We start from the raw sequence: 18,525 nt of genomic DNA on the forward strand, positions 1-18,525 counted from the left end.
AAGTTTGTCTGTCCAGCATTGCGGTCTTTATCTCATTGGTGTTTAGACCAGTGTCTCTCTTAAGCATGTCAACAAAGTTGATCACTGGTCTGCCTGGTTTCCTGCTGGCATCCAGTGTATCAGTTTTGAAACACACTCATTGTAGATTACAACAGTTAAATATGCCATGTGATTGATGACTTTTATATAGTCCACAATGGAAACTTTAAAATAGCTACCTTCACTAATCAATGAAGACTGGATGACTCTTGTACAATGTACTCTGAATGAAGATCTCCCGACATGTACGTCAGCTCATATTCATAAAAGAGGATGTTTCTTGCCTGCATTCGTATATCATAAACTACACTGAATACCAACATCTTTGTCATGACAAATGTGTAAAGACACATTTATGTCCATGACAGTAACACCCTGACCCCCCCCCCCCCCAAAAAAAAAAAAAAAAAAAGTGCTAGAGTTGAGATAGACAGAAAGATCCGTCTGTCCGGAGGAGTCTTTTATTTTTTTGACGTTATCACTCTCCTCTGGAGACAGGAGGGAATCCATGAAGCCAGATGCAGTCTCCGCGGAACATATCCCCGATGACCAGATACAGACCGATCTTTCGGTCAAGAGTTGAAATAGCACTAGCACTACATGTAGCACCGAACTTGAAATCACCCATCATGGTGGTCCACGAGGGGTTTCAGCATGTTGCTGCAACATGCTCGAATTCTTGTGCAACATCCTCAAAAGCCAGCAACATGTTGTGCAACATCCTCAAACTGCAACAAGCTCCAAATAAAATGAAGACCTGAATAAAAGAATGACCCAAGTCCAATTTTTGGCCAAATTCAGTTTGACATGGGAAATTGTAGTTTATGCATGGACTCATCTTGTGTATAAATGACAAATCCTAATTACCCCCAGAAGTACCTGAAATGAATGAGTGAAATCTTATATGAATGTAAGACAGACTTGGGTCATGTTTACATTCATATTATAGCGCCCTCTCTCATCGCTTCTCTCATCTCATATAGCAGCATATCCTGTATATGATTCAAAGAACGACCCAAGTCCATATGATTCAAAGAACGACCCAAGTCCATATGATTCAAAGAACGACCCAAGTCCATCACACAAAATGGCCTCTCCACAATTAATGTAAATGTTAATTGTCATAATAATATGTGTTCTAATTTGTATACATAATGTTGCCATCCCATCATAGTAAAATATAATTTTTTTTAAAGTTTACTCGAAATGGCCTTCCATGGACTTTGGTCGTTCTTATATTCAGATACTCAATTGTATTCACACATGGGAAAAACATGTGAAAAACATTAGAAACATCAAACTATCTGGTGCAGAAATATTTGTGTGCAAAACAGGAGAGAGAACACTGAATATACAAAATTGTACAATGTACAATAAATTGTCCGTTGAGAATGTAAAGTTAAATTAAAAGGCGTTTCATGTTGCCTCTAAAGCCACCGTTCGAGGCAATTTAAAGCCCAGCCCGATCAGACGCCAAGCGACACTTGCGTACAGTGACAGGGCAGGGCTGTGTATAAAATCTAGTGAATAAAGTTGTTCTCATGCGACGTACTGTCTTTGTCAAAGCAGTAATTGTAGCATGATGGTCAACCCCGGAGCACTCCTTGTACACAGTTCAACGCGTAGCATTGGGGCTGGTCGCAGTTAATTGATGGTGCAATCGACATGTAATTAGATTCTAGATCTAACGTTATTGTCTGGAGTTCACGGCATTTGACAAATAACTAATGTTAGATTAACCGGGGGCGCTCCTTGTACACAGTTATACTACACTAGCGTTTGGGGCTGGTCGCAGTTAACGTTTGTTACTATTGTTAATAGATCTAACCGTCGACGGGCGTTGTTACTCTGTAAGTGTAACTCTTAGTGTTAGAACCTAGTCCTACATATCTCGCAGATCTAAATTTTATGTAGAAAAAAACAGCAGGAAAGCCAATTATGCGAATTATAGGCCAATATCCCAACGCGTCAAAGCATTACAACAATTGTTCCTACCTGGAAAAGTAGCATTCAATCAAAAGAAAAAGAAATAGCTGAGTCAGGGAGGTGTTACAGAGATGGAGTGGCGCTCTTCATACTGTATACGCTATAATTTTCGCGTACATAAATTTTCGCGAATTGCCGCTGTCACACATTTTCGCGAGCGGTTAAATTCGCGATTGGGGGACCAGAGAAAATATCAAGTGGCAAAGAAAGTGTGAACTTTCAACTTACTAGCAAATAAGAATGATACTAGTTATACACTGCATGAAAAAGACTTGCAAACTCTGCGAACTAGTAAGTTAGAATTCAATATTTTTGAAGTGGTTAAGTCCATCGCGCTAGATTTCTGACGAGTGCATGGTCCCCTAGATTTCTGACGAGTGGTCCCCTTGCGATAATGGATTTGCTCTCTACAGTATTCGTAAGTAGACGTGGACGTGCGTAAACAAGCTTAGCCAGTATGGTCTGTTCGGTAAGCCGTGACATGGTATACTAGTACTGAAATGTTCGTATCATCAAGGCAAGGGATTCATTTTGGAAGGTAATATTTTCGCGTGTTGTTAATTTCGCGAATAGCTCCCGACTCGCGAAATTCGCGAAAATAAAACCCCCGCGAAATATATAGCGTATACAGTAATTCATGCAAACACATGTTTGGGTTCAAGGCGTTACAATGGGATGCCTAGCATTCCACTACGCTTTGAAGTCATGCTCGGCACCGCTCTAGTTGCAAGACGAAGTTCGGAGACGAAGAACGCATTTCACCTTTCATTGCTTTATTTCACCATAAAATTTTAAATGAAATATTCGAATTAATTTAGAACAGTTTAGGAAAGAATTCAATATTATAAACGTGTATTTCTAGTTTCTTCGTAATGCGCATATCGAAATGAAATGAAAATTAGGCCCTCTTATAAACCTGATATTTTTCTATAATGCGCACATTTCCGCATGTTACTGTTAGTTTTTCTATCTTTTATTTATTCTGGGATATTTTGATCTTTCAAATGAAGTAGGCTACTCCGCTAAAGCGTGTTCCAGCGTGCTTTTATTTAAACTATTTGCTGTTAAAATTGTCAGTTTTACACTGCATTTTGATTCGCTGCTCCAATTCAAGGTACACAAATTCATTGTTGTCATCACATTGAAAGAGACAGCGAATTGCAGTTGGGTCAAGTACTAGTATTTCTAGATGTGAGAGCGCTAGTCCCGATTATTGTTGACCGAAAGATCGGTCTGTATCTGTCCGTCGGGGAATGTTCCGCGGAGACTGCGTCTGGCTTCACGGATCCCCTCCGTATACTTAGTATTTTTAATACGGAGGACAGCGTTAATGGCAAAATATAAAAAGAGTCCTCCGGACAGACGGATCTTTCTGTCTACGATTATTGATGCTCTCTTTTGTCAAAGCACATGGGTATACCCGGGTATAAACACCTGTAGTTGAACGCACAACTTCTCGGCGGTGCCGCGCATGACTTCAAAGGAAAGCAGCTAGCAGTAGTTGTCTCTCCTTCTCTGATCTCTGGGACTCTAGCACCTCCCTAGCTAGCTGAGTTGAGCTGTTTGCGACCCACTCTGTGCAGTGGCCCGTGCTGAATCACACGGCGCTCAGCAGCTGCACAGCAGCAGCGCAGCGGTGAAGAGCGCCGGTGGGGTTACCGCTCCTCGATCCCGGCACGATCGCTCTATCCTCCATCCGACTATGTGCAACATCATCAGCAGCAGTTCGTTAGCGATAGTGGTCGCTTGTTCTGGGCAGACAATAGCAACCATAACCATCGGTTAGTTCAGCTAAAACAATAAAATATGCACAATCACAAACTCACCTATTACAAGACATGCATGGGAATTTGCTGGTGGTTTAACTTGACTGATGTGTCTCTGCGCTAATTAACCGTTCAGTTTTCGGTGACCGGTTTTCAATGCAATTGCCAATGTTTGTAGTTTGTTGTGAAATTTAGATGTCGTCCGGCCGTGCCGTTACATGCGTAGTACTCAAAGAGATTATCTCTTTGGTAGTACTATACTTTACGTGTCCGTCGCTCAATTAGTGTAGAAGCGCACGCGCACGCAGGACTTTGGTGTGTCGCTGCCACAGAGTTCAGTGCCCATGGTTCATATGCGTGCGTATGCGTGCGTAAGTACGTATACTAGTAATTATCATAGAGATGAGAGATGTATACTTATCTCAGTATATATCTCGATAATTATATAGCAGTATACACGTGGAAACGTGGGCAGAAAAAGCTGTATTTTCTTCGTTGGTGTACTACAGGACAGCACGAATCAAGAATGTGCATACAGTTGTATTATACTAGCATGGTGGAGGAGCCCATGGAGGGTGTACCTCCATGGTGCTAACCGTAGAAGGCTCATGGTAGCTACCGAGCCACTCACCACCCCAGCCCAACCAGCAATGGATAAAACTATACGAAATCCAATAGTAAACATACTGACAATATATATATATATATATATATATATATATATATATATATATATATATATATATATATACTAGTATATATATAAAAAGAACCTTATATCCTTCGAAGTACTAGTAACACTTGAACTGAAGACTAGATCGAAATGAAAATAATTATTAAACACACACACACACACACACACACACTTGCATATAAACGACAGTGGCAAATCGGAAGGGCGCACGCTCCCCTTTATTTTTTTTTAAATCAAAGAAATAAAAAAAACAATCAGAAGAGCGTGTGCGCCCCTTAATGTTTTCTTATTTTGCGCCCCCACCCCTTTGAATTCCTTGATCCGCCCCTGTGATTTTGACTTCATGAAATAGCAGCTTTGATCTACATCCTTAAATGTAAGTTGTTGTTGCTGTTGTTTTAAATCATTAGTTATCATAAACTTATCAAATAGGAAAATTAGAGAAGATTTGTGGACAGGTTATAAGAAATTTCTTGTGGCAATGCACATCCTTATATCATGTAATTTGCATCATATGATTGTGACCAATATTTATTTTGAGAAAACCATAGTACACCCGTACTTATACCTTGGGTATGATTTTCATGAAATGGCTCTACCATAATTATATAGCAGTATACACATGGAAACGTGGGCAGAAAAAGCTGTATTTTCTTCGTTGGTGTACTACAGGACAGCACGAATCAAGAAGGTACATGTAGGTACAAGAAGGTACAAGAAGGTGCATGGAGGATGTACCTCCATGGTGCTAACCGTAGAAGGCTCATAGTCTACCGAGCCACTCACCACCCCAGCCCAACCAGCAATGGATAAAACTATACGAAATCCAATAGTAAACATACTGACAATATATATATATATATATATATATATATATATATATATATATATATATATATATATATATATATACTAGTATATATATATATATATGTATATATATATATATACTAGTATATATATAAAAAGAACCTTATATCCTTTGAAGTACTAGTAAGTAGTAACACTTCTGAAGACTAGATTGAAATTAAGATAATTATTAAACACACACACACACACACTTGCATATGACAGTGGCAAATCGGAAGGGCGCACGCCCCCCTTTATTTTTTTCTTTAAATCAAAGAAGAAAAAAAATCAGAGGAGCGTGTGCGCCCCTTAATGTTTTCTTATTTTGTGCCCCCACCCCTTTCTGGAATTCCTTGATCCGCCCCTGTGATTCTGACTTCATGAATTACCAGCTTTGATCTACATCCTTAAATGTAAGTTGTTGTTGCTGTTGCTTTAAATCATTAGTTATCATAAACATATATACCTTGGGTATGATTTTCATGAAATGCTCTACCATACTGTCATACAATAGCTTTATAGCTTTCACTCTATTATTTTGTCAACTGCAGCAAAGAGTGGCAAGATATTAAGCCCTTTATATTTCTTGGGTTAATATTTCATGTTCAACTTGGCTCGTTGAACGACAACAGATAAACATTTTACTCATGGGAATAAATCTCTACATAGCCATCTATAGCATTAGATAGTCCTGAAAATTACCCCAAGTCCTCTCAGTGGATATGACTGGTCCATGGAACAATGTGACTCTTTTCATTATTTGATTGTGTGTAAAATCTTTTATAGAGAGATCCCTGTCTGTCCAGTGATGGGAATGAGGATCAAAATAAAATTCCAAATTTTTGTTCTTCCAAAATCCATGACTACGTTAAAAGAACCTTATCCTTGCTCGAAAAAAAAAAAAAATGGATATACACTTTAATCATGAACATTCCTCTTCACATATTCAACAGCAGTTGCTTTATATACTTTTAAAGAAACCTGCATCCCCTTGGACTTACGGTAATAGATGCACATCTATCCAGTTATAAACAAACATGTGTTAACATTGCTTCAAATTCTGTTGGCATGACCATGCAGTTATACAAACAGAGGCAAATTGATGTCAATTTACAGTCTCATAGACATTACATGAGCTTTTCCCCTGCCAGATTTGCAATGCCACTCCTAATCTCAAGTACATTCATACCAATTAATCTAAAAGATTGTAGACTTTGGGAGTTGGTCACAATGTGTTTTGTTACTGCTTCAAGGCATATAGATCAGTAAATGGTTTAAGAAGCATCGACCTGGAGATTTGGGGTTGTATGTAAAATGGACACTGGAGGTAAGCAATATATTTCTGTCTTTTCATCCAAGTTTATGCTTAGGCCCGAGAAACAGCAGCACATACAAATGAACAGTAATACTATCTATATCAACATCATCAGTGCTATCATTGTGTCATTGCTACCATACTTGTCATCTTAATCATGTTAATGATTACAGGTGATTTTCAGCAACTATTAGTATAGTGGTGTGAATACTATCATAGCATACTTTATATTACATTTACTTGGGATTTTAATAATACCAATTACTATGCATCTCTACAGGTAGCAAGCACAATATCTTAAAAAGTGGAAGTGCTCCTCTCTCACACTTTCCCTCTTCCTTCTCTACCACTCTCATTTCTTACTTCACTCCTACAAACACATATGCACTGTCTCTCTCTTCTTGTCCAAATATTCTATTCCAAAACTGTTTTTTTTTTAATGTTTGTCTACTCAGAGAGATAGTAAGTGCAATACTGACACAACAGCAGTACATTTCATAACATATAACTTTAATTTCACAGACCACCGACAGTTAAAAAACATTGACAGTAGTTTGCCTATTTACATATATGTTACACTGTATACAACACAAACTTCTTGAAACATATCAACATACAGAATGTATACCATCATTTGTACTACAATTGATACGTTGAATTTTAAGCCTTTTTATGTCTTAAATAAAGATTTTAATCTCATATAGATGGCTGTGAAAATGGATTGATAGTTTTAATCCTTTTCTCTTTGGGGATGGGGGAGGAGAAGGCAAAAGTAGCAAAGCATTACATAATTATGATGAAGATATAATATGACTGAAATCTCTTTTCAAATACTCTATGTGACCCGCTACAACAAAATGATCCTAAAGTCGGGCGAGGTTGATTATTTGAAAATTGAATGATATAATCCCCTAATCTTTCTGCTTTAAATTGATATATAACACATTTTATAAAAATAATCGGCTGCGGAGATATCGATGTTTAAAAGAGAGGAAAAGCACTGTTTCAAGAAAAGCGCCCTAAAAGTCTTCCTTTCGATGCAAACACGATCAAGGGACACGCAAGTCAGTTTTCACCTCTGGACAATAGAAGGTAAGCCCTAGCAACCCCCGAAGAGTTCATTCAAGCACATCATCGTCGGCGGTCTCCTCACCAACCAATCAGTGACCAGGATGTGAGAAGCGGCTGAGCATAGCGCACCCCGCCCGCACGTGCACCAGTTGACTGGGCAGTGTACGAGCTTCACGCTTCGGTTAGCAGCAAGCAGCAAACTGACCAATGAGATCACTCTGGCCTTTGTTAGGGGCAGAACCTATCTGTGGCGCTCAATCCATATTTTCGAACCAGTTTCTGCTTCGTTGAAATGCCAAAAAACATGGCTCAGAAAAACGCAATTTTTTTATCTTTCCTTTGATCATTTTGCTTCAAAATTTCGACAGATGATAGAAGACATGTTAGACTCCAATAATATATCAAAATCAGAAAATCGTAAGTTTTGACCAATTTTAATGCTCAGACTTCAAACTCGATTTTCACGGCTTCGACAGTGTGCGACTTTAGGACCTTTTTGTTGAAGCGGGTCACCTATAGTGTTTGACTGAGGGATTGTAATCCATACATCTTCAGTTCAAAAAAGTCCTTATGCTTTGTTTTTAATACATTGGAGTGTAAGACTTGATTCTTTCATAACTAATGAGGTCATATAGGAGCATATAAGAGTGTAAACAGATTTTCATAGCATATTCCTTTTCCTTCAGTGATTGCTGTGACACTGCACAAGTCAGTCATTTTGTGATACTGGAGTTATATTCTATGAAGAAGATCTCATGTTGAAACCAGAACTGTATACAACACATTGTTTTTATTTCAGTGTGAGTCTATTATACTGTATGTGCCCTTTGATAATGGACTTTTTGAACACTTGAAAGGAAAAATTGTCAACATGTCAGTCACCAAGTCTGCAAACCTGTAAAGCAGGTAGAGATAACAGTACCAGTTCTTCATCATTCACAATTTATGGGCGAGTTTGATTTTTTTATTTCCTTGAAATAGCAGTGTCATTATCTAATGAAACAAGAGATGACACACAAGAGAGAAGGATTATCTTCTATGGGTCATCACAAAGGAACTTTACATTAGCACTCTATAAGAGTATGTCATATATTTCACTGTAGATGCTATGACTGTTGTTTCTACAGACAATGACAATTTTTCATGTGATAATTTAACATCAAATCTCGACTCAAGCAATGTGAAAGCTTGCAAGCATTGGTGACTATTACAAGTATTTGTCAACACATTTTTAAAAGAACAGGTACAACTGCTTTCTTTTTAAGTGTATTTCGGTGTCAAAGAGGGATTATGCCTCAACAATGATCTGATGGCGAGTTAGCATGTGATCTTTGAATCAGAGTTCAATCTATAATAAGGCATCCTTGATGAGCTGCTTCTTGTCTGGAGTCAGTTGCCGGGGAAACTCGATGTCGAAGGCAATGACGAGGTTGCCCTTCTGCTCTGGATTCTTTGAGATAGGCATACCTTCTCCTGGAACAACTTTCCTGTAGCCAGGACTGTATGGAGGAGAACAATAAAAGACATGTCATATTCAATACATTAGTTTCTATGGCATTCAAAAAGGAATTTATCCTGCATTGTCCATAAGAATGAAAAAGAAGATCTTTCTAGTGTCTGGTGTCTAAGAAAACTGTTTTTGAGACACTTGTGATGCACCTTGCTCAAAGGATTACTACCATTAAAGTGGTTATTGTGCTCTTAGCATTTCGTCCGCGTTATGCCAAAAGGCCCTTAACACCATAGACTTTGTATACTATTAGTGCCCTTTTGGCATAAGGCCGACGATTTATTTAATTTCACTCAATATTTCATTTTTTCTGAACCTTTTGTTTCATTGCATACATGTAAGACAAGCATTTACAATGTACCTCTAAAATTCTAATAAAAAACTGGCGTATTTTATGCAATACTTCTCCCTGTTTTGCTACAACGATTGATTCTAAAACTCGGTGACAGGCACAAAGCATGTACCTGATGATGTCATTGATGGGTATATTCAGCAACCTTCCATCCAGTGTAGGCACCTCTACACTGCAGCCTGTCAGAGCCTTGCCAAGGAGAACACGCGACACAAACACAAGGTCATCGCCCTCACGACGAAAACGTGGATGAGGCTTGTCCCGCACCACAAAGATGATGTCAGCTGGAACGATATTGGGACCTTGGTCTGCCTCTTTGGGGAATGTGATACGGGTGCCTTCTCTCCATCCTTTGTGGACAGTGATGGTCAGAATTTTGTCCCTGGTGCTGGAAGTATGACCATCTTCATTCATTACCTGGAATTAAACAGGTATCATTGCCCAAAGTACACAGAAAATAAACTTTCACTAACAAACACAGAAACATGCATTACTTTTGTTACGAGATGTATTCAACACTTTGACATTGGCTCATCAATATGCAATATGCAAGCAACTTATGAACATTGTTTGCTACTGGGAAAACTTGTACAGTATTCATCGCATAATCGGGCATCTGATAATCGGGAACCTCGCTTAAATGACATACGCTTCCCAGAAACATTTCCAATGCACGTTGTTTTCACTGGATAATCGGGCGGGGACCTCTGATAAACGGGCCAATTTTTCTTCAAGCGATCTTTGATTTTGTTGATCATGCATTTAAAAAACATGCCTCGCTCACACAACTCAGGCTGTGTACGTTGTTTAATCTCAGTCATACACTTTGAGGGCAAAGTCCAAATTCCTCGTCTCTGAGTGTTTCAACTTTCAATACACTGTGATCTGTGCGTACGTCACAATCTTCCTCAGTTGTGAATGAGCTAGAGGGTCGCGCCGAGGGGTAGCGTGGTAGTGTATTCATGCACATGTACAGTACGTCAGTATGCATGTGTGTGTGTGTGTGTGTGTGTGTGTGTGTGTGTGTGCACTACATGTATGCCGTTAGTGTACGGTGAATGCTCATCGCGAAATCGGGCACCTCGCTTAAAGGGGCCGTGTTTGCTACTCCCAACCTGTCCCGATTATGCGATGAATACTGTACTATGATTGACACTAGTGAGGACCCATTATTTCTTGTAAGTTACAATGTACTTAATGGAGAAAAGGACAGACCAGTACATTGTGCATCTTGTCACAATATGGTGTAATATCCGTACAGGTGTAAAAACATCATTGATGTACTACATTATGGAATGATGTACACTGTGGCAATCTAATAATATGGAGTTACAACGTATGTTTGCCTATCATTCATTTATCAAGGCCCTTAAAAAACCCTTTTAAAATCTTAAAAACTATACTAAACTTTTTTACATTATTTGATACTGTTCAATATCAGACAGTGGTGAAGGCATAAGTTCAATTCAGCTTTGGAATAAATCATCCAGTAGTCATTAGACAGGCTTTGATTCATAAGCACACTGAGATACTAACTCTCCTTGAGATCTTCATCTTCTTGGTACATCCATGGAAGATCTCTTCGAGTGACAGGACAAGGTCCCGCTCTATGGGTGGATCCTGCTTCTTCCTGCCACGCCCAAGCAGCCCACCAAAGCCCATACTTAGGTCACCATCTATGCCATCTGTGAATTCTGCAAGAAACAGATAACAATGCCATTCAGTACTGTCAATAAAAAACAGCATGTCCTACAATGGTCTCAGATCAACAAAAAAATGAGCTGAATGTCCATGACACGAATCCTTCTCACTTTTTCCACTGTGTATCATGCTTCTGGGTATCTGTTTTATTCATATGTCACAAACTCTATAGATACCCACAATGATTCTCACATGCACTATGTAAAAAAAGTACTACCACTAATGCATGTTCATTTTCCTATGTTGTGTAATGGAACCTGGGCAACAATGCTTTTAATGCATTTAGATTAAATTTGTCAGTGCATTCTTGCATAGGATATTTTGTAGATACAATATAAAAATACAGAAATATCAAAGAACATTTACAGGAATAAGTGCCTTCTTTGATTATCAATAGTCATACACTCAAATGTTATGATTATGCTTAATGCACACAGAAACACTTAAAAAAAAATGTGGGTTGCTGAATTAACAAATTATCCTTCAACTTGCAAGATCATCAAGACACTGTTTCATTCTTCCTATGAGTTTATCACAGTTACAGTATAATTCATCATGCCCCAGATGACACCAGTATAAAGCACAATATAAATGCAATTATTATTATTATAATGTATTATTATTATTATCATGATTATTATTACAACTATCATTATTGTTATTATTATTATTATTATTATTATTATTATTATTATTATTATCATTATTATTATTATTATTATCAATATCATTATTATTATTATCATCATTATTATCATCATTATTATTATTATCATTACATGTATCATTAATATAACAAATAGTTACTGATTATATCACTTCAGTATGACGAGCTAATGGGATAATTACCACTAAACGGATTGTTGCCACCAAAGAATTCTCTAAAGACTTTGTGGGCATCGCCATGAAATGTATAGCCTTGTGTCCAGGCTCCGCTGTCCTCTGTACCAGCAGGGACACCATTCTTGAGCCCCTCCTCACCAAACTGGTCATACACTGCTTTTTTCTTGGCTGCATGGAAACAACAAAACAATAAAAAGATATAAACATTTCTCCATACATTAACAAGTCCCCAACCAATACATTCCTTTAAGTGATGCACTACACAAAAATGAACCATTCATTATCACACAATTGTAGCCATAATCTTACATTTGAACATTTGTGGATGATATATTTGATTGTACTCTGTACAATGTGTACCACCAACTCTTGGTTAAACAGCATTCAAACATGACCTCCATTCATTTTTTTTTTTTATCGTTCATACAGTGTATGTATTACCTTGTAGTTTCATTAAAAGAAGGCTACTGAGTTGAAAATAATCATTACACATTATCTAGCTGCATGAACAAGTACATGTACTACTCTTTAACTTCACTACTTACGGTCACTCAGGACATCATAGGCTTCTGACACCTGTCTGAATTTCTCTGGCGCGATTATTTCTTCATTTTTGTCTGGGTGGTATTTCAGGGCTAGCTTCCTGTATCTGTAGACCAGGGGGGGGGGGGGGGAGGGAGAAGGACAAAACATATGTTGAAGAGAGTATGTTGAACAGAAGGTGCATACAAACAATTCTTATTTTTCTTGTTGCTGATAAAATTAACTGTTTCCTGGACCTGGTAATGGTGAAGGCACAGATAAACAAAATAGGAAAAGGAAATGCACTCTGAAGTGTTGATGAAAAACAAGTGCAGAAAAGGGAGAGCCTACAAATGTTTACTCTGGAAGAAAACAGCTGTTAAAATAAAATAAAAAATCTGTTAACATAAATTTTGGTATAAATATTCTTTTTCAACCAGAAATAAGACAAATTCAAACAGAAAAGATGACAATGAAACATATCCAGAACCTACAACAAAGAATTACTTTTCAATATATAGACAAGTGGTCTAATTCTAAACTCCTGATGCACATGATTTATTCTATGACTGATAAAAGAGATAGATAGTATGAGACTACGTTCTGTACAAGCTGACAAGGATAACGATACAGTGCACTCCCGTTATAACGAAATTTCGTTATAACCGAACAAATACAATATATAACGAAAACAAGGAAACCACGTATATATATCATATTCTGTTTGCATAACACTCATCATACACTGGAAAGCTATGTGAAATGTGATGGGATAACTGTATTTCAATAATAAACGCAAGTTCCCCTCAGAAACTATGCGTGACACAAGGAGCGAACACACAGTGGTGTCAAGCGTTCACCCATGCAGAGACGCTATCAGAAATGCTTGTTCCGCTACGTATTTTCGAAAGGAATTCATTATAACGGAGCACATTTCTTTTGTTTTTCTTTGTCTGTGGCACTCGGAAAACACTTCGTTATAACGGAAATTTCGCTATAACCGTGTTCCTTATAAGCGAATTTTGTACCATAGACTTTAATGGCGATAATTTTGGAACCAGAAGATTTACTTCGTTATAACGAAATTTTGTTATAACCGTGTTCGTTGTAACGGGAGTGCACTGTAGTATTGTGAGTATTGAATGTATCCCACTGGTTTTCCTCTAAAAGTGAAATTATTTTGATCTTGCAGCATGTACTGTATACGCCATATATTTTGCGAGTCTAAATTTTCGTGAATTGGGAATTCCCGATGATTTCGCGAGTGGTTAAATTCACGATCGTGGAGTCCTGTACTGAATGAAGAAATGTACACGTGTACATCATATTCACATCGGGATCAGTGTCAATATTTTCAGGTGTCTTTAATTTCGCGAAAAGCACCTGGCTCGCGAAATTCATGAAAATAAAAACCTCATGAAATATTCGGCGTGCCGTAGTTATGGGTAAATTCGGCCCCCAGCGCGCGCATTACAAGTAGTTGTACTGCGCATGGTGGAGGCCGACTTTACCCGCTAGGCCGAGTTTACCCATAACTACGGTATACAGTAAGTGTCAAAATCTACCCAACAACTAGCAACTTGGCAACTAGAAAAAATATTGCAGAATTGTACACGTTTGGTTTACCCCTATGCATGCAGTTGATGAGCCATACAGCATGTCATTTGTTACGCGTAGGGTAGATGCCCCACCACCTGTCCCTGCCTGTCTGCAACTCTGATTTCAAATTGAACAACAATGGATCTTTTTTCACTTTTTGGAAAGCACTTAGATCTAGGCACTTGAAAATGACTTTCGTGTCAGCTCAACCTCCTATTTATTATTACTATTATTATCTCATTTCTTTTTCTTTTTTTTTTTGACTTCGTTTCGTGACCCTTGCCTTGGCTGGTAACTGGTTTTGGTATACTTGGGTGACCCGCACCTCGCCATAGTTAATGTTTATGCATAGACTCTATATTTGAATCACATTTCGTCACTGAAATTCTATGAAATCACATTTACCTACTGGAAAAATGCTGAAGATTCCAATGGAACCATAAGTTTACTGTTCGATACCGGAAATTTGCAGCTATCGTCCTCAAACGCGAATGATGCGAAAAAGTTGTGCGCTAAGGAAGGGGCCCGCAACTCGCCACCCGCGCTCCCACAGACAAAGCACGTAAAAGGCGTGTGCGGGTGATCGTGATGCTCCCACAGACAAGCACGTAAAAGACGCATGCGGGTGACCGTGATGATACGGCAAAATCGTGAAATAGGCCCCACCGCAGTGCACGTGCACCCGTGCGTTAGCAAGCAAGGGTTGGTCCTAGGGTTAGGGTTAGGCCTTAGGGTTAGGGTTAGGATTTAGGGTTATAGGTCAAGTGTAGGTAGGGTTGTATTTATGGTTAGATTGGCCGTTAAATTAGTCGAGGGACATTAGGGAGTCCTTCCGAGAAGAAAGAGAGGACGAAAGATGCTATGCTGTGGAAAACGGCCCCACCGCTGTATCAATTTTGCATAAACGCCGTTTGGTGGGGCCGCATTCACGAATATTATACTGTGGAAGGAAGCCCCACCGCTGTGCTTACCTACCGATGAACGCCACACGGTGGGGCTGAATTCACGAGTATAAATAGGCGAGCCGCCGTAGTACGGACACGCAGTGGTGGGGCCTATTTCACGAGTATGCCGATGATACTTATTATAACACGTATTCCTAATATAAATTTCAAATTTTCAAAACTGCTCTTTTTTCACCACACTTTTGCTTGTTTGTGGTAACCCTGCAAAGTTTCAAGTTTTTCAAGGGATAGAACTAGAACCTCTACTGAACACAGTCCCGGGCATAATTTTGTGTTCAGTGCGCGTGACGGTATTCGGCTCCCTGGCGAGGTGCGGGCACCTCACTATAGTCCATACCTTGGCTATCTAGCTGCAATCCACGTTCGGTCTGGCACATATGATGGGGGGGGGGGGGTGTTTCTGGACACAAGTTTGCGCGTGAAAACTTACCTATTTTACATAGAATATGCACCCTTTACCTCATATACTAGACAACATACTCTGAAAACGGCGTGAGAATTAACCTGCTAAATCGTTGGATTTCCCCTTCAAAGTGACTCCATGTACGCGTCCGGTCCCAAAACGCTTGATCAACTCATCCCCATAATTCAGGCAGCATTGCTCCCTCTGTTACGGTGTCTCAACAGCGCGCCGCAACCGTGACCAAGGCACTCTAACTGCTAGTAACCACCTAACAAGAGTGAACACAAAATCTAACGATTGTAAGTCAACTTACGCTTTTTTGATATCTGCGTCAATTGCTGAACGTGTCAGACTGAGGATTTCGTAATAATCTATTCCCATTTTCCTGATGTTTCTCGCCTGGATTCTGCTTTGAGTAATAACTCGTCGATTCGTTATCCCCTTTGGAGCGTGCAACAGGACGATTTTCGATGCCCGTTGTTTATAGTCTCGAGCTCGTTGCTGAGCTACGCGAACCTCCGGTGACCTTTCATTGACGCCCTATCTCCGTTTCCTACCATATGTCAGTCATTCTCGTACACTACTAGTACTAGTACCCTCGATTGCGGTCCACTGCGTAGTTTGCAAAGGCAATCACTTTGGCAAGCGGAAAAAAAAAACCAAAAAACAACGCTTGGAGATCGGCTCGGTTTTGTGAATGTTTTAATAAGTCTAATGATTTTGTCATTGTATTTTTGTATTCATGTATGACGCCCTTACACTCTTGCTGACCAGTTTGTATTTGTTTTTCTCCCTATTCCATGGTTTGGCGCATTGCCTCCTACAATTTGACATTTTTGACATGATGTTAGAAAGTGCAGGCCAAGCACAGAGTTTTAGCACAGGCACACCTATATAGCGTCCCATCTGCGAGTTTCCTGAATTTGCATTGACTCAAATATTAAGAATATATAAGAATGCATGCATGATCCATCACGTTACAATGACAATGATTATCCCTTGTTATTATCATCATTATCGATTATCTGACTGCACTTCAGTTAGCACTAATAACCTTCTCCTTCAGCTGATGAGAGAAAATAATAGTTTCAAACGTCTGCCGCGGGCCAGTGTGTAACATGTGGGGTCCGCTTGAACACACACACACAAAAAAAAAAGGGGGGGAAGAAAAAGGAAAGCTCTAAATGCCTCACAAGATTGTTTTTAAATTCAAATTAGAATCGATATCCAAATTTAAACAAATGCCATTGATAGTCACCTCCTACTCCCGCTTCGTCAGCGTTTATGGTTGAGTCGAGAGACTAACCCGGCTGGGGGAGACCAGCATCTTTACTTTTCCTTCTGTTTGCTAATTTGTCCATCCCATATAGTGAGAATGCACGTTAAAATTTCTGTCACGACTCCATGAATTCACAGCGCCCATAATGACTTTAATACTGATGAGCGCTATTACACACATTGGATCCATACTTATCAGTGGGGCCTATAGCTATAGTGAAGACGCACACGAGGTGACCAGATATACACTATAGATTATTACCCATTCATGCTTTCTCTGAAATTCCTTTTTCTCACTTTTTTAATGAAATTTTCCCAAACATACCACAAAAAGTGTGCACCGGAGCGTTGAATTTCAGTTCTAATTATGCAAATGTTCCCTCATGTGGGAGCGGTATTATAACCAGATTGGTCTTTACGCTTCGGAAAACGAATTTCAACTACTTCATCGGTCAACTGGAAAATCATTAAAAAAAAGAAATAAAGCATTTAGTTTGTTTGAAGCTTATACGTCTTTGCAACTTAGCTTTATAAAGAATTTATTTTCTCATTTTTTGTTTAAAGTTTTCCAAACATGCAACAAAAATGTGCTCCATAACATACTTGAGTTTCGATTCTAAGAATGCAAAAGTTTTCTCATGTGGAAGGGGTTATCCCCTCCATCTCTCCCTACTTCGTCGTTGCGCTTAGATATGAGATATTTAAACTATTAAATTTTGATCAATAGATGAGAAAATTATGCTACAAATCACAGAATTTAGTATGTTGGGTCTTTCAACTTTGCTATCAATAATCAATTTTATGTATCGTCTTACTCATTTGGTCGAAAATTTTCCAAATATTCCTCCCAATACTGTGCATCTATAATTGGTTCTTCCTCTCTCCTTTTTTTTTTTGTCTTCTCTCTTTTCTCAACACTATGAATATAGGGCCTATACTTGTCCCGTTTTCTTTGCATTGATGTTGTACTTGTAAAGTATAGTCTTGTTCGTGTTCGGTTAGATCATTAGGCAGGCCTACCTCGAGTTGTATCCTGTTTGTCAGTCCTGACCTATCCGTGCTGGATTTCGTATATGTACGCCCTACACTTTATTTAGTTTGATCAACCCCATGTTGTACATCGTAACGTCTAAATTGGTGTTTGGTGACCATGCATCTTAGCTCTTTTCTGTATATTTTCAACTAGTGTGATCCACAGTATACACAAGCTCCAGTTTTTACTAATGTGTCCCCCATGAAGGGGGGGGGGGGCGTCTCCATCCCAAAATAATTGATCATTTAAATATTTCACTTCTTTAATCCTGATAAACGGTAATGTCATACCTTGTTTCTGGATTTTAGGTGGCTTATTTTTATCAAGTTAAAGTACAAGTTCACCTTCATAATAAATTATGCATGTGAATTAATGCAACAATATTGATAGGACATCAGTGAAAGTTTGAAGAAAATCGAACAATCCGTTCAAAAGTTATGAAATCCTAAAGTTTCAGTGCCGCCATCGCTGGATGCGAAGACTATACTACAGCTTGTGATGTCACAATAAGAGAGTACGCAATATGATTGATTTCCGTGTTGCGTTGTTATTTTATAGATCTATAATACAGTCACATTTTGACTACTGTAATGTAGTCT

At 38.8% G+C, this 18,525-nt stretch overlaps 2 protein-coding genes across 2 annotated transcripts in view; both read right to left on the reverse strand.

Annotated features, from left to right (window-relative positions):
- Positions 1-3,954, reverse strand: part of LOC139738809 (probable E3 ubiquitin-protein ligase HERC4) — a 41,826-nt gene extending 37,872 nt beyond the window's left edge. The window contains exon 1 of the mRNA XM_071649446.1: positions 3,852-3,954. Within this exon, the coding sequence (XP_071505547.1) occupies positions 3,852-3,865 (14 nt within the window). The 5' untranslated portion in view covers positions 3,866-3,954. The remainder of the gene's footprint in view (positions 1-3,851) is intronic.
- Positions 3,955-8,879: 4,925 nt separating this feature from the next.
- LOC139738810 (dnaJ homolog subfamily B member 13-like) lies at positions 8,880-16,079 on the reverse strand. Its single transcript, XM_071649447.1, has 6 exons — positions 15,929-16,079; positions 12,672-12,775; positions 12,133-12,294; positions 11,119-11,276; positions 9,695-9,999; positions 8,880-9,219 (listed from the first exon to the last, which is right to left on the reverse strand). The coding sequence occupies exons 1-6, from the start codon at positions 15,994-15,996 to the stop codon at positions 9,069-9,071; spliced, it is 948 nt and encodes a 315-aa protein (XP_071505548.1). The 5' UTR covers positions 15,997-16,079; the 3' UTR covers positions 8,880-9,068.
- Between the last annotated feature and the right edge of the window lie 2,446 nt (positions 16,080-18,525).

The sequence above is a fragment of the Diadema antillarum genome, unplaced genomic scaffold, assembly GCF_040938485.1.
Source record: "Diadema antillarum isolate AM-2024a unplaced genomic scaffold, OU_Dant_1.0 seq00000768_RagTag, whole genome shotgun sequence".
Classification (NCBI taxonomy): domain Eukaryota; kingdom Metazoa; phylum Echinodermata; class Echinoidea; order Diadematoida; family Diadematidae; genus Diadema; species Diadema antillarum.

Bases quoted from the DNA above. Each gene is read 5' to 3' on its own strand.
- LOC139738810 (XM_071649447.1), bottom strand. From the start codon at position 15,996: ATGGGAATAGATTATTACGAAATCCTCAGTCTGACACGTTCAGCAATT. The intron at 12,776-15,928 runs GTAAGTTGACTT...CCTGGTCTACAG, and splicing joins GACGCAGATATCAAAAAAGC to ATACAGGAAGCTAGCCCTGA. The intron at 9,220-9,694 runs GTACATGCTTTG...TCCTCCATACAG, and splicing joins CCCATCAATGACATCATCAG to TCCTGGCTACAGGAAAGTTG.